General features: G+C 45.6%; 1 protein-coding gene across 1 annotated transcript; it reads left to right on the forward strand.

The window, feature by feature from the left end:
* The first annotated feature begins 9,204 nt into the window (after window positions 1-9,204).
* LOC133898574 (LOB domain-containing protein 20-like) lies at window positions 9,205-10,386 on the forward strand. Its single transcript, XM_062339280.1, has one exon. It carries the CDS (start codon window positions 9,205-9,207, stop codon window positions 10,384-10,386), a length of 1,182 nt encoding a protein of 393 aa, XP_062195264.1.
* Window positions 10,387-15,552: the final 5,166 nt, after the last annotated feature.

Consider the following 15,552-nt stretch of genomic DNA (forward strand, 5'->3'; position numbering starts at 1 on the left):
AATTCATGAAATCTGCAAATTTTCACAGAAACCCTAAACAGCCTCATCTTCCCATAAAGTTTCGGAGTTCAAAACGGCTTCAAATGCAAATCTTGACAATACCAAAGTTGTAGGTCTCGTTGAGAGCTTCGATTTGAAACTATGGAAGTTCCCTTTTAGATAATGGAGATAGGAGTTATGACCCCCCGAAATCAGTGCTGCGCAGATAAATCTGAGTTCAAACAATTTATATTGTGGTGCATTTTTGAAAATCAAGATGTTATTTTCAGAAGTTCCAATGAATACCAAAGTTGTAGATCTTTTCGAGTAGTACAATTTAGAGTCCAGAAATGTCTAATTTGTGGTATGGACAATAGAGATATCATCCTCGGAATAGAGAGCTACGAAAAAGGAAACCGTAACCAACTCGAACTCGAATCCGATTCGTGTTCGGCTTGTACTCCACCTCAACCAGCCGCCCCTAGCCCTATAAATATGAGTTGCACGCCCTCTCCTACCCCTATTCTATGCCACCAAGAGCTAGACGTCGCTACTGCCCTGTTCGTGTGCCGCCGTTCACCTGAGCCGCTGCCGCCACCGCCCGTGATGCGCTACGTCATCTTCTCCGCAAATCCTACGTCCTCGACCATAAAAGCAAGGTGAGGACCCCTTCTTATCCTCCCTTAGTACTATTTTACCATCATACTAAGTCCCTAACTAAGCCCTAGCCCTGGACAAAGCCCGATCTATGCTGCCACGGTCATTTGCCGTCGCGGACAGCAGTGCTGTAGCCGATTGGCATCGACGTTCCCGGTCAACTAGTGCACCGTTCACCATGCACTTTCACCGGTGCATGTCCCATGATGTTCTCCATGCCCTCACCAACTAGGTCGGCTAGTAGAGTTGCCAAACCAACAAAATCAAGGTCGACATACCCGCTATCCGGTTTCCAGACACGTTCTGCGCACGCACCGGATTTGCATCCGCGTTTCCCATCAACTGAAAGCCGTATGGATGCACCAACTGTGTCACAGCGTGTCCCATCGAGTCTTCTATGTGACTCTAGGAGCCCATCCCCATTTGTGCAGTGACACAACCAGAACGTGATTGCCAATCACAGCTTGTCACAGCCGTCACCCATCTCATCTCCGTTGATCGTTCTTCCTCTCAGGGGATGATCTACCAAAACCCATGTCATAGCAATGTGTTCCCGGGAAATATGAACATCTCTGTTCAAACGGTTTCTCAAATTTCATAGCCAATCCTCTGCGTCTGTTCGCGGTCTTCATTGCTGCGTCTGTTCGCGGTCACCACCAAACCTAGCAGCATCCATCACTATTTTGCCGCTACCTCGGATGACCCCTTCCAAAACCAACCATACCGTTGAGTTGGTCTTTCCGCGTTCTATGCCATGCTTCCCTTGTTTCACTGAAACGCCATCGAAGCCCGATATCGATGTCAATGACCACGCGTCCGATCGCTGTCTTCAACGAAACCCAAACCACCACAGCTACATAGAGTCACCGGTAGTATCCTTAACCTAGAAGCGCAGCCTTTGACCTTTTGGATCCATCATAGGTGGTCGAGACTAGGTCTAAGCGTATCCCTTCTTTAATCCAAGACGGTATTTGCATAGCATGCCAAGTCAACACCACATCATTCTCCTTAGCCTAGTCAGCGAAATCTGGTCTGCCGTACACTTCTTGAATCTTGCACAATGATTTTGTCAAACCTGACATAGTGATTGTGCAATAAACTCTTTTCCATAGGAAGATAACTCCAATAAACTAATCTTTCCTTTTAGTCTAATCCATCTCCCGAAAGTTGTTCTCTTTTCATCTTAACTTCGATTTAGGCTATTCTTGCATTTAAATATTTCTAAAATCTTACCTATCCAACCATAGTGTTTTTAAAATATTTTAATGATGTTTGGTATGTTGTTCTTAGTGTTTTCCTTTTTGTTGTTTGTCGGTAGTTCTTGCGATTAGTCAATAACGTTCTAGAGTAGTTCGAGGGACTTCAAGACCAAGATTTTGACAACACTCAGCAGCATTGGGTAAAAGGCAAGTGTCCTTGATCATCTTGAACCTATGACTTAAACTATTTTGTTTTACAAAATTGCATGCAGTGTCTGTTAATATGATGGGTAGTCACCTATATTAGGGTTTTCCTAAGATTTTCCCTTATCATTCCTTGGAACCTAGATGGTTTATGGTTAAGTATCTTTGGTGGGTAGATAGCTTAGCCATGCTTTTGGGATACTAGGAAGTGCCATAATCTTGACTAATGAACGTATGTAATAATGGTCATTAATGTGTTAATGGTCTATCAACATAGAACCTTAGGCTTTGAGCAAAGTGATTTTGGTGGTTGTCATGGTTATGTTATTGGTTTAGAGTTTGCTTAAGTAACCTAAGTAAGAACCGGTTCGTAGAGCAACAACCCAAGAAATATCGTACCAACCACGAGACCTGGTACGGGACAGGCCTAGCCTATTAATTAGTGGATTCAAGTTTTTATGCATGCCAAACAGAAGAGTGAATGTGTGGGGACGGCTAAAGCCAGAACTATTTGGTTGGTGGTATGAGATGTGTAGTGGAAGGGAAGGGTGAAAACTTTCTGGAAACTACAAGGCGCAAAAGGGGGCTTCTGGGTGGGGGCGAAAACCACTTTTTACGGCGGTGAAACCTAGCGGGCATGCACATACTGGATGAAACTTTGTAACGGCTTTGAAGTGACTTTACGGACGACACACGACTGGCGTGTGTCAGTGTCTAGCTAACACGGCAACATGGAAATCGCTACTTGTGGGGAAAGCTGGACAACCTCTGCAGAGTGTAAAATCTGATATATCAGCCGTGCTCACGGTTATGAGAGACTTGGATCCTCACATGATTTGTGGGTTGTGGTTATGGGTTTGGCTGTGGTTTTAGATATAGTACAGGGAGTACTAGACGGTTATGGTATGCAAGATGGGGAGCCTTGTATGCTGGGTATTGGACTATATGGGTTACATTCACTTAATAATTGTTTAATAATTTTTGAGTCCAAATATGTTTTCATTACTCACATTTACACAAATATACCATGTGTTATACTATTCTTGATATAAGCATGCATATCATTATCTTTTCCACACTTGCTGAGCGCGTCATGTGCTCACACTTGCTATTTTTCCTATGCCATGCAACATGTGTGCTGCTGCTCAGTGAGTGAAGATGTTGAAGACTATTATGACGAGGTTGTGACGTTCTATGCGCGTGTCTCTCGGTCAGTTGCCTGCAGTGTTGTTGAGCACCAGTGCTTCTGTTTTGCAGCAGATATTTTCATAAAAGACAATATATGTCAGTTGCTGTAAGAGTTTAATGTTTATTTAATAAAAGTATTGCTTTTGTTACTTCACCTGTGACATCCTTATGTGTGTTGAACATCCTGAGCACACATAAGTCGTATCTGGTTTTGTTCGTTAAAACCGAGTGTGATAATGAGGTGGTCGACGAGATCGACTACTTCGTCTTCCTGATCTAGGACATGGCAAAGACTTCCTCTTCGTGATCCAGGACGTGACGCATCTGCTCAGAGCTGGTCGAGGATGTGGTGCTCGTGGTCAAAGCTGGTCAAGGACGCAGTGCACATGGTCGAAGCTGGTAAAGGACACAGTGCACGTGGTCGGGCTGATCGAGGATGCGCATGAAGTTGGATCAGTCTACTCCAACTATTTTTCCGCTGCGCTGCGTGTCTAGTGGTAACAATCTACGATCCCGTACTCGTATGGTTCCTTGGTTGAACATAGTAGAAAAAAATTGTTTTATGCTAGCGTAGCCTACCCATTCCCCAACTCATGGTCCAATGCTCATCTACCTCTAGTCGATGTTCCTGCTCGGTCTCAAATGATGACCACTCAGCCACAAAATGGATCAGCGCTTGGGACTTGATAGCCGTTCGGGGGACGAACTGAATATCGAACTCCCCGAACTCTACTGCCCACTTTGATATTGTTCCCGCCACATTCCTATTGTGGATAATTTTTCTTATCGGTAGCAAGGAGATTACCTGAATTTTGTGGGCCTGGAAGTAGTGTATGAGCTTACGAGAGGCTATCAGCATGGTGTATAGTAGCTTTTGAGTCTATGGATACCGAGGCTTTGTGTCATGTAGGACCTCATTGACGAAGTACATTGGTCACTGAAGTCCTTCTCGTTTGACAACCAGGACTGCGCTCGCAACTTGTAGGGTAGCTGCAGCATAGAGCAAGAGCTCCTTGTCTGGTCGAGATGCAGTTAGTACAGGAGGGGTTGAGTGGTTCCTTTTGAGATCCCGGAAGGCCTTTTTTGCTTCTGGTATCCACAAGAAGTGGTCACTTTTCTTCTGAAGCTTGAAGAGTGGCATCCCTTCTTCCCTACACTCGAGATGAACCTACTCAAAGCCACCATACACCCTGTTAGTTTCTGGATTTTCTTTGACCTAGTCGGGGATCTCATCTGGTCGATGGCTCTGATCTTGTCAGGGTTTGCCTCTATTCCTTGACTAGATACAAGGAACACGAGCAATTTCCCAGATGGGACTCCAAACATGCACTTCTCTAGGTTTAGCTTCATTAGGTACTTCTGAAGGTTACAGAACATTTCTTGGAGGTCCACAACCAAGTTGTCCTTGGTCCAACTCTTGACAACAATATCATTAACATATGCCTTGATGTTTCTACCGAGCCGTGTTCAAAGAATGAGCCGAATACAATGCTGATAAGTGGCACTGGCGCTTTTTAAACCAAAAAGCATTTTTACAAAGAAAAAGACCCCAAAGGGTGTTACAAAAATAGTCTTCTCCTTATCTTCTCTATACATGCTAATCTGGTGCTACCCCGAATGGGCATTTAAGAAGCTTAGAAGATCGCTGTCAGTGGTTGAGTCAACAACCTAGCTGATCTGGGGTAGAGGGAAGATATCATTTGGGCACGCCTTGTTGAGGTCAATGAAGTCAATGCACATCCTCCATTTACCATTATGTTTTTTGGACCATGACTAGGTTAGCTAGCCAGTCTAGGTACTGCACCTCTCAGATGAGGCCTGCTTCAGGGATCTTGTCGATCTCCTCATGAAGTGCTTCTTTTTTATCAGGTGCAAACTAACACGCCTTTTGTTTTACTGATCGCACACCAGGTCGTACCAACAACTTGTGCTCTATCACATCCCTAGGGACTCTAGGTATATCGGATGGATTCCATGAAAAGACATCCACGGTTACCCGGAGGAAAGTGATGAGCACGAATTCCTATTTGGGGTCCAGGCTGACCCCAATCTAGACCGTCCTGGATGGGTCGGCGTCATCGAGGCAAACGGCCTTGAGCCCATCATCTAGACTCGCGATGATGTAGACCTTCACCGGGCGACAATTGGGCTTGGTGTTCCCAAGCTGCCACCCCGAAGTCAGCTCGACCATGTCGAGACTCCTCTTATCGCAATGCAGGGCCTCCTTTACATTGTCCGTGATAGTGATGACTCTCATCAGACCAGGAATCTTGATGACCTGGTAAGAGTAGTGGGCGACGATCATGAACTGGGCCATCATTGGTTGCTTCAGGTTCACATTGTAAGCAGTCCTGAAGTCCGCCACATTGAATAGGATCTTTTCGGTCCTGAAGATATCCGGCGAGCCGAAGGTGAGGGACAGCTCGATTTGCCCCATGAGGAGCCGGGGGTAATTCCGAAGAAGGGAGGAGAGGGTTTCAACGCACTCCTTGGAATCTGCAGGGCATCCAGCGTGTTGATGAAGAGGAGGATGATGGAGCTCCCTCCATCGACCAGTACGCAACCCAGACGGATGTTCTACACTGTTTGTTTAACCACGATGGGGCAGCGACTAGGTCATTTGACCTGCGCGGGGTGGTCAGCTTAGCTGAAAGTGAGGGGTACCTGTGACCACTTCAGGCGTGGCTTGGGCTTGGAGTTGTCGCCCACACGTCACGAACCACTCACTTGTACTCCTTGTATGAGGAATGCGTTGTGACACCCCCGAAGATATGGTGGACCATGTGATCAGCCTGCTAGGAACCCAGCGCTTACTGATCGGCGTCAGCCCTATCCTCACTATCATCATCGCGCCTAGGCCTGCGCTCTCCAAGCTCCTTCTCAATGATGCCCCGCACGACCTTGCATTCAGCCAGGTTGTGGGCATTGGTATGGTGTATCAAGCAATAGCCTCGGCCCTTCCCTTCCGTCCTTTTTCTCTAAGCGCCAGCGCGGTTGGCTGGTCTACTCGACTGCCATGACATCAGTCTATCCTGCCTTGCATTTATTCTTCTTTTTCTCCTTCTAGCTGACCCCCTTGGAAGAGGCAGGCTGGTCAGATAGCAGTTGTGGCTTTGTGTCGATCTGACGCTCTGAGGCCTCGGTGGCCTACATGCACTTCTCGCTGAGCTCGAAGAGATCGGTAGTGCTTCAAAATTCCTTGGTGGCTAGCTTCTTGACTATCTTCTAGTCTCTAACCCCCTCCGGAAGGCTATGACCGTGGACTCACCTGTGATCTTTGGAATGGTATTTTTGACATTTGGCAAAACGCTAGATGATGTCTCATAGCGACTCGCACTGTCGCTGCCTGACCTGATACAAGTCATCCTCGACACCTGGCTGGGCGTAGGTCCCATGGAAGGTGGTGATAAACTGGTCACAAAAGTCCTCCCAGAAGTAAACCGACCCGTGGGGGAGGTTCATAAGCTAGGACTAGGCTAAGCCGGTCAAGACAGTCAGGAAATAGTTGGCCATGACTTGGCCTCCCACAGCCTGCACCATGGTGTTATAAATCTGTAGGAACTCTTCGGGATTGGTCGAGCCATCATATTTTTCAGCTAGGGCCAGCTGGAACTTGTTCGGCCAGTGCACATCTCAGAGCCACGAGGATATGTCATTGCACCCCATCCCGTAACAGGGGTCAATCACTGATGGGCGGTGGCACATGCTCTGGGAGAGAGACAATGGTCTCGTGGCCCAAACGATGTGTTGGAGGGATCCGACACCTCCCTATGAGGGGAAGGTGAGTGGTAGGGCTGCTTGCCCTTTTCCAGCTCATGCCGAGTGCAATCTCCCTACTCTCGGTAAACCCTCTGATCTTGGATCACACTGCGGAGGTCACGTTGGTGAAAAGAGTTGTGCAGGTCGGTGTGTTGGCTATCCAACATGAAGGGGGTCTCCGAGCATTTCCTGCCGTGGAGGGAGCACAAGATCTTTCCTACCGCAGGGACTGTTGTGAGTCTTGGAGATCGTGACCTTCACTAGCCCTTGCAATGGCCATGGCATTTGCCGCCACAGTTTGGCACCGAGAGGTCTCAACTAGGAGAGAGAGGTCGTACAGCCAGAGGGCTACTGGTGAACCCTACGGTACTGCTATTGTTGGGTGTCTAAGAAGCATCCGCATGGTCTACAGACTCTGTGCGGGTGTCATGGCCTCATAGTCAAGCTACCAAGCATGGAGCGGCGACATATCGCGAGGAGGGGAGCCCCCAGCACCCACATGATGTGATAGCCTAGGTGATGACGCCGGCACAGAATGCACCCTATGCGGGTGTTCCTCTGGATGGCATTGTAGTTGCTAGGGTTGTATTGAAGCGTCTCCTAGTTCAGTGACTGGCTGGTTTCCCTCTAGGAACAAGGCCTGGGGCTCATTGATAGTATCCAAAGCACGAGGGTTGTCCTATGCAAACTTCGCGTTGAGTCTCGGAGCCTTTAGACTCTAATTCGGTGTCCCATGCTTGAAACACACCAGGCTCATCTGGGTCATACCCCATGAAGAACATCTCGTGGCGACCGGAGTTCTCAGAGTGGGACTCAACGGTTGCCGTGGATCTGACCATGGGTAGCTCAATCAAGTTATCAGCACTTACCGAAACGCCAAAATGCGTCCCCTACCTAGCACGCCAACTGTCAAGAATTAATCCCTGATAATACTTTCGGTGTATACCAGATCATGGGTGTGTGATCGACATGTTCGGTGTGCGTGTGTATGAACTCAAGAACACCAGGATTATCCAGGTTCAGGCCTCCCGTGGGTTAATGGCTCTATGTCATGTGTATTCTTTTATGGATACTATGACATTGTTTATAGATGTGTTCCTCCCTCCTTACAAGTCCGGTTCTCCCCTATTTATATAGCACGTCCTAACAACATGATCAGTCTAATCATGACAAAACCAACTACCCTAGCTAGGGTAGGTATCTAAACCCTACACTGGTTGACCGACCAGCGTTATCCCGTCGCCCCACGCTGCACACCCGCCTACAACGCCGTCCCAACTGTCGTGCGGCGCCACGCCTCTTTGTAACACCATACCATAGCATTTAATACTACATGACGGGCCACTATCCATCTGCATCAATCAAGACTTCATTCGCTGGAGGGGGTGTCTAGGGAAGAAAAACACTTAAGTAGATAGCATTTAATGCGACTTGATAGGTTAAGATGAAATATCTACTCTGCGACTAGTGAGGCTAGTTACAGGGCTAACCTCCACAACCAGGGGGTTAGTCACGCAATAGGGTCACAATCTTTCAAAAAATATCTACCTCCAGCTGACACTCCTTTGTACGGACTCCCCTGTCAAAGGATCCCTTATCCTATACACCAACAGATTTCTATGAGTAAAACTTTATTATTGTAAAATATAAACACTACGTCTAAACAGAAATTGATTTATATTTATCTTATTAATTTTAAGTTTCAGTTTTAGATGACCCTATTTCATCTGTGCAGGACATCACTGTCCTTTCATTAACCTTACCAGTGGAGGCAAGTCGTCATCGACTGTATGACTCAAATTTCAGGCGCCTGTAGGTAGGAAGTTTGTGAAAATATTTAGATAATCCACAGACCACGACTGGCAAAGTACGTGGCAACTAAAGATCCGCCCGCGTAAGCCCGCCTTGCTCGGAGTCGGAGCTCACCCACAGACGACCCATTCCACTCCCATCCTCCATGGATCATATCGATCCTACACCACATCCATCCAACTCCCATCTCTCCACGACGCGACACATCCATGCATGCATGAACGGTTCCTCTCCTTTAATAGGCATCACCAAGAAAGGACCAAGCGGCGATTAATGGCGCGGGCAGCCCGCCAGGCCTCTCCTATTCCTACGACGGCGCCGGGGCCAGCCCTCCACCGACGCCTCCGACCTCGCTGCTAGCTCGTCACCTCGCCATTGCCGCTACCTTCGCGCGCGCGGTGAGACAATGACCACATCCGCCTCCTCCCCCGCCACGGCCCCCTCCCACGTCCCGGACCTCCATATTAACACGACCGGGGCCTCCTCGATCACGTCGCTCTCCTCGCACCACCACCACCCCTATCCCACCCCCACTGCGCGCTCCCCGCACTCGACGAGCGGATCTCCTCGCAGCAGCGGCGGAGGCACAGGTAGCAGCGGCGGGAGCGGGAGTACGAATCAGGCGTGCGCGGCGTGCAAGTACCAGCGGCGCAAGTGCAACCCCGATTGCCCGCTCGCGCCGTACTTCCCAGCTGACCAGCAGCGCCGCTTCCTCAACGCGCACCGCCTCTTCGGGGTCAGCAATATCCTCAAGACGCTCCGCAGGCTCAGGCCGGAGCTCTGCCCTGAAGCCATGGGCACGCTCATCTACCAGGCCGAGATGCGCGCGCAGGACCCCGTCGGCGGCTGCTACCGCTTTATCCTCAGCCTCGAGCGCCAGCTCGAAATCGAGACGGCCGAGCTCTCCGCCGTCCTCCACCACCTCGCGCTCTACCGCCAAGCAGCCGACGCCACTGCGATCCAGCCTCCGCCAGGCGGCATGGCCAACCTCGACGTCACGTCCTCCAACCAGCCACTCCTCCTCAACGCCGAGCAGGAGGTCGTCGATGCACTCTACACGAACCACGAAGCCGACGCGGCGGCGATCCTTCAGCCCGACCATCGACCACACGATCAAGGTCACAGCCCGCAAGATCAGCAGCACCAGCAACAACTCTTTGATTACTTCTACTACGACGCCACAGCTAGCGACGACGCAAGCAGCAAGCCTACCACCGACATTAACCTCGAGGGCATGCAACAATTCGACTTTGACGCCGCCGATCAGAAGGTTGATCTAGCGCCGCCGGCGGTACAAGAGGGGCAAGGGCTTGCGCAGCAGATCGACGTGAATTGCCAGATTGACCAGAAGGATTACGAGATCAAGGCGGCGACGCTCGTCGACGTGTTCAACATGCAGCAGGAGCTGCAGGAGGTGGACGTGAACGCCAACATCGGCGTCAATGCGGTGGATGTGAACCCTGGCGTTGCCGTCAAGCATGAGCTGCAGGATGAGGGTGCCAGGAATAACATCTCCGCAGGTGAAGCTGCACAAAAGGCAGCTGAGTCGTCGCAGTGCAAACTAGGGTTAGGCTTTTCTTCGTTCTAATGAATTGAACACCCTCCACTATTCGTACTTATGCACGGACACCATATGCATGCATATGTACTAATTTCTTTGTGAGAGAGAGGATGTAGAAATTAGATTGTTTTGGTCAATTGAAAAGCTCCACTAAGTTTAAGGATTAAGAGCACAAGTTCACTTAAGCAGGATTACAATTTTCACATTTTTACTAATAATAATGTGCTGAGGGACTATGGGGATTTGTCAGTACTGTAATTATCCTGTAGCCAAAGATAATGTACCTTGAATCTTTGTATCATTCATTTTATCATGTAACAAGGTAATAGAACTTCAGAAGAGTGTCCATCGTGCATACATATACCTCTTTATAGTAAGTTGTTTTTAAGTTGAGTTTGTTCATACATGGCCGATATGATCGTCGTAATTTTATTTGGGCTCTACTAGAAGCGAAATTACTTCTTACAGTGTGCACGCGACCTTCTCCACCCCCACAAGACATGGACAGCTTCCCATTTTCCTGTGGAGCCCACAAATACAAGGTGATACCTTGGTCCCCTTCCCTTCTCTCCCTTCTCCCTCCCACAATCCATCCCAGAACTGCACCCCATCCCAAACCGGTGACAGCCGGCGAGGGCGCTACCTCCCCTTCCTCCTGAACATGAAAATTCTACTAGAGGACCCGGGTTTTACAGAGCTAGCTTCAGTGATGGATCTAGAAAGAAAATAGCCGAGTATCTCGAACTGACCTATTAAGAATCCAAATGTCCTAATTGTTAGGTTAGAGACATACAAAGTGGATCCACCCCTGGCTACTAAACCTAGTGCGTTCGATCGGATCTTTCTTGCTCGGGCAAGGAAGACCGACTTGACAACCACACGCCAAACGGTACGTAATTGACTATTTTGTATCAGTATATATTTTAGATTTTAGATCAATATATATTTTAGAGAGCCTCTTTCCGACATTAATTACTTAGTTCTCCATTGAACACTTCCTAGGTAATGGAAGTTTCTACTCGAAGATCCAAAATTTAGACTGGCATTCACTTTTAACTTAAGTACTCAAACTTTCAACTCAAATTTCAAACATTCACCCGTGAAGTAATTGGTGAACACAGTTTAACTAGTAAAACCTTAAATTTAAAATTATGAACACTAAATTTGAAATCTCTAGCTTGAATATTCAGAATTTACTTTGGAATCTACAACTTTCAACTTCAGATACAATAAAGGATGTATTGTTCACTTGCCATTTAATTTGTGCACATTCAAGTACCCCATAGCAAATAAAATTATATTAAGTACAATCAATGCTTAAAGTAAGAAGCAACACATTTCACTACAAGCTTATTATTTTTTTGGTATTTGTGTTGACGATTTATGAATCGTCGATCTAACGAATTTGATGGAAAAATAAGGAATACTTTGAGTAGATAGATGGCAAGGGAATACACATGGTTTTTATATAGGTTCAGGCCTCCAAGAGGATAATAACTCTACGTCGTGTTTGTCTTGTATTGTTATGAGTATGTTACAGGGGGTGTAGCTAGCCTACATGGATCTAAATCTAGTCGTCGACTTCCTTGCCCGACTTCTCTTGGCTTGCACTCGACTTGTTTGAGTGTGTAATCTCTGTTTTAGCTTGTCCTCTGCAGGACCCCTTGGCTCTGTATATTTATAGGGGTGTCGTATGTTCTCTAGACTCTTTTTTTCTATTCTTGGAGATAAACATTCCCAGTTTAGGATGCATTGGTACCTACATATAGTTTTCTTTCATCTAGGGATTCCCTTCTTAGAGATAAAGATATGCCCTGAGAATTACGAGAAATCCTAGGGTGCCCGGATATAGTAACTATCCATTATTTAACGTCAAGCCCCCATCAGTACGGAAAATGAGGCTTCGACAGATTAAGTATATGGCCTACAAAGATAAGCTTTTTGTCCAACCACATCATCGAGTAGGACTCGTGTCCCCGATCAGAGTGAAGCATCTAACCGGGTTTTCTGGCACACTTAGATCATCTACTCGGGATTTCAAACACTTCCGAGTTCCCAAGGGAGTCCACGAGAAGATGTTCCATCTGGCTAGATCGTCTAGTTGATCTGTTAGCTTTGCCCTTTGGAAGGAAAATTTTTTGTCACTGGTTGGTTTTAAAAGTTGAAACGTCGTAGTGGATATTTCGGGTAGTGGTGAGAATCTTTTCCTGTCAGAATATTATGACTACGGTAGCATTGTGAGGAGCCGAGCTCTTTGGGGTACAACGTCAACTACCCTGCATGCGTCGAGCATTAAATGCGACATGATGATAAAGCAGGAGATTGTGGTCTCAAGTTGTTTTACGTCGTTAGTCAAAACACCGTTCCCTAGAGCCTCCGCTCCCAATGTCACGAAGATCCATTATGCGGTTTAACCATGGGAACTTCTCATTCTCTACCATCTCATCATGCTCGACCTTCGTGTATGGGCCAATCAAAGCCTCGGCAGCCACCTCCACCACTTTGACACTGGCTACTTGATGAGAGTATGGCCCAATCATCCGAGAGGTAATGTGATATGTCAATTTGGTGGAGTTTTGATGTTGATGATATAAAGGCTCTGATCAAAACATATCGAAAACCCTCACAACAACCACACCACTACTCTGTGGTTATCAACCGTGCCAAACATGATTGACCTCGCCAATAAGATTTTTCTTGCAAGCGAATTAAGAACACAAGAAATAACACGGTAGATGCAATCTGAATATTACTAATTACCAATGAAGAATACAAGTTGGGGTTCCATAAACCCAACAAGCGGCGTAACTGTATAAAATAAAATAATCTAAGAAAAACCTGAGTCTAAGTACGATGATTACTGTATATATATAGGGGGATGTGAGGAGGTCAACCTAGGGTTATGTGGTCGTGGGTAGAGGTGTACACAGTTTGGACTCTAACCCTGACATGCTTAAAAGACCCGACAAGGCCCACAATGGTGACACAACACCTTATTTCATCGATTCTAGTTAATCTATACATAATCTAATGGTCAGACTAGATCCATTAGAAAGGGCTCATCATAAGCTTTCTAGCATGCCCAAAATGCCTTAATTGGACTCTGTATGCGAAAGTTATGCCTATTTTATTGAAATGCTATCCTGAAATTCTGAACCAAATTTGGAGTTTGACATGAACTCGACTTTGAGTTCGAGTAGACTTAGCCTTAGAGAGATAATGTGCAGGTGAGCTTGTGATGCTTCTCCCATATTCCTAAGCATCTAGACATTACAAAAGTTTAGTAGCGACCCATCCAAGAAAGAATGAACAGCGGGGAATGAATATACCTAGTGGAAAGCATGAACAACGATGAACGGTTTCACTTGGTGTTTTAATTGTTATGCACGTGCTCTTGTAATTAGTCCTTGTATACCCTTAGGAGTAGTGTTGCACGTATCCGAAGGAGTGAAGTCCTCATCATCATCCCCCTTGAATTGGAGTCGTCCTCGACTCAAGCTCATCTTCTTCTCCCAAGTATAGCTACAAATCTGAAATGTTAAATGTTGGACTAACCCCAAAATCTATAGGTAGATTCAATTTGTGTGCACTATCATTGATTTTCTCAATTAACTTAAATAGATCATCAACTATAGGCATCAATTTTGATTTTCTTAATTTTGGAAACCTATCATTTCTCAAATACAACCAAACTAAATCACTGGGTTCAAATTTAATTTCTTTCCTACCTTTACTTCCAACAATTCTATACTTTTTAGTCATGCGCTCTATATTATCTTTAGTCCTTTCATGCAGCTTAAGAATAAATTATGCACACTTCTTAGCATCCCAATTAAGTTTTTCAAAAGTGGGCAAATATAGTAAATCAAGAGGAGCACGGGAATTAAAAACATACACTGCTTGAAATGGACTTACCTTGGTGGTGGAGTTTACCGACCTATTGTAAGCAAACTTAATATGTGGTAAAAACTCTTCGCACATCTTCAAAATCTTCTTTAAAATAGTCCACACTATAGTAGATAATGTGTGGTTATCGACCTCTGTTTGTCCATCAGTTTGAGGATGAAATGTAGTAGAAAAAAATAGCTTCATCTCCAATTTGTTCCAAAGTTATCTCCAAAAGTGGCTCAAAAACTTTGCATCACGATCTGAGATTATAGTATTAGAAACTCCATGTAGATGAACGATTTCTCTGAAAAATAAATTAGCTATGTTTGTAGCAGCATTGCTCTTGTGACAAGATATAAAATGTGCCATTTTAGAAAATCGATGAACAACTATAAATATTCTATCCCTCCCCTTCTATTTCCTAGGCAACCTAAAACAAAATCCATAAAAATATCCTACCAATGTACACTAGGAACAGGAAAAGACATATAAAGACCATGTGGATTTAAGCAGGACTTAGCTTTATTACAAGTAGTGCAGTGTGATACATAGCACTTGACATCGTGTCTCATCCTTGGCCAAAGGAAGTTTGCAACCAATAGACCTTCAATCTTCTTTGCTCCAAAATGTGTCATCAATCCTCCTACACGCGCCTCCTACAATAGTAAAAGAGGAACGGAGCTAGCTAGAATGCATAGCTTATTAGAATGATAGAGCAAATCATCAACCAACACATATTTATTCCATATTTTACCTTCATTACAATGTTCAAGCACTTCTTTAAAGTCCAAATCAATAGCATATAAATCCTTAATGGTTTCTAAACCAAAAATATTGTGATCAAGTTGAGATAACATGGCGTAACGCCTAGAAAGTGCATCAACAATCACATTGTCCTTACCATTCTTATGCTTTATAATATATGAAAATGATTCAATAAATTTGCCCCATTTAGCATGTCATTTATTCAGTTTAGTTTTACTCCTAATATGTTTCAACGATTCATGATCCAAATGTATAACAAATTCTTTGGACCATAGATAATATTGCTAAGTTTTAAGCACACGAACTAAAGCATACAATTTTTTATTATAGGTAGAATAATTAGGACTTCGCTCACTTAATTTCTCTCTAAAATAAGCATCATGTTTACCTTCTTGAATTAGCATGCCTTCAATTCCAATCCCGTTAGCATTACATGCGAGTTGGAGCAATTGAGCGTGAGTGAGCTTCTCTTTGAGCAACTTGAATGTTTTATGAAAGCCACTCCTTTCTTTGTCAACTAGTTCAATGGGGCAACAATGG

The sequence above is a fragment of the Phragmites australis genome, chromosome 18 (assembly GCF_958298935.1).
Source record: "Phragmites australis chromosome 18, lpPhrAust1.1, whole genome shotgun sequence".
Taxonomy (NCBI): Eukaryota; Viridiplantae; Streptophyta; class Magnoliopsida; order Poales; family Poaceae; genus Phragmites; species Phragmites australis.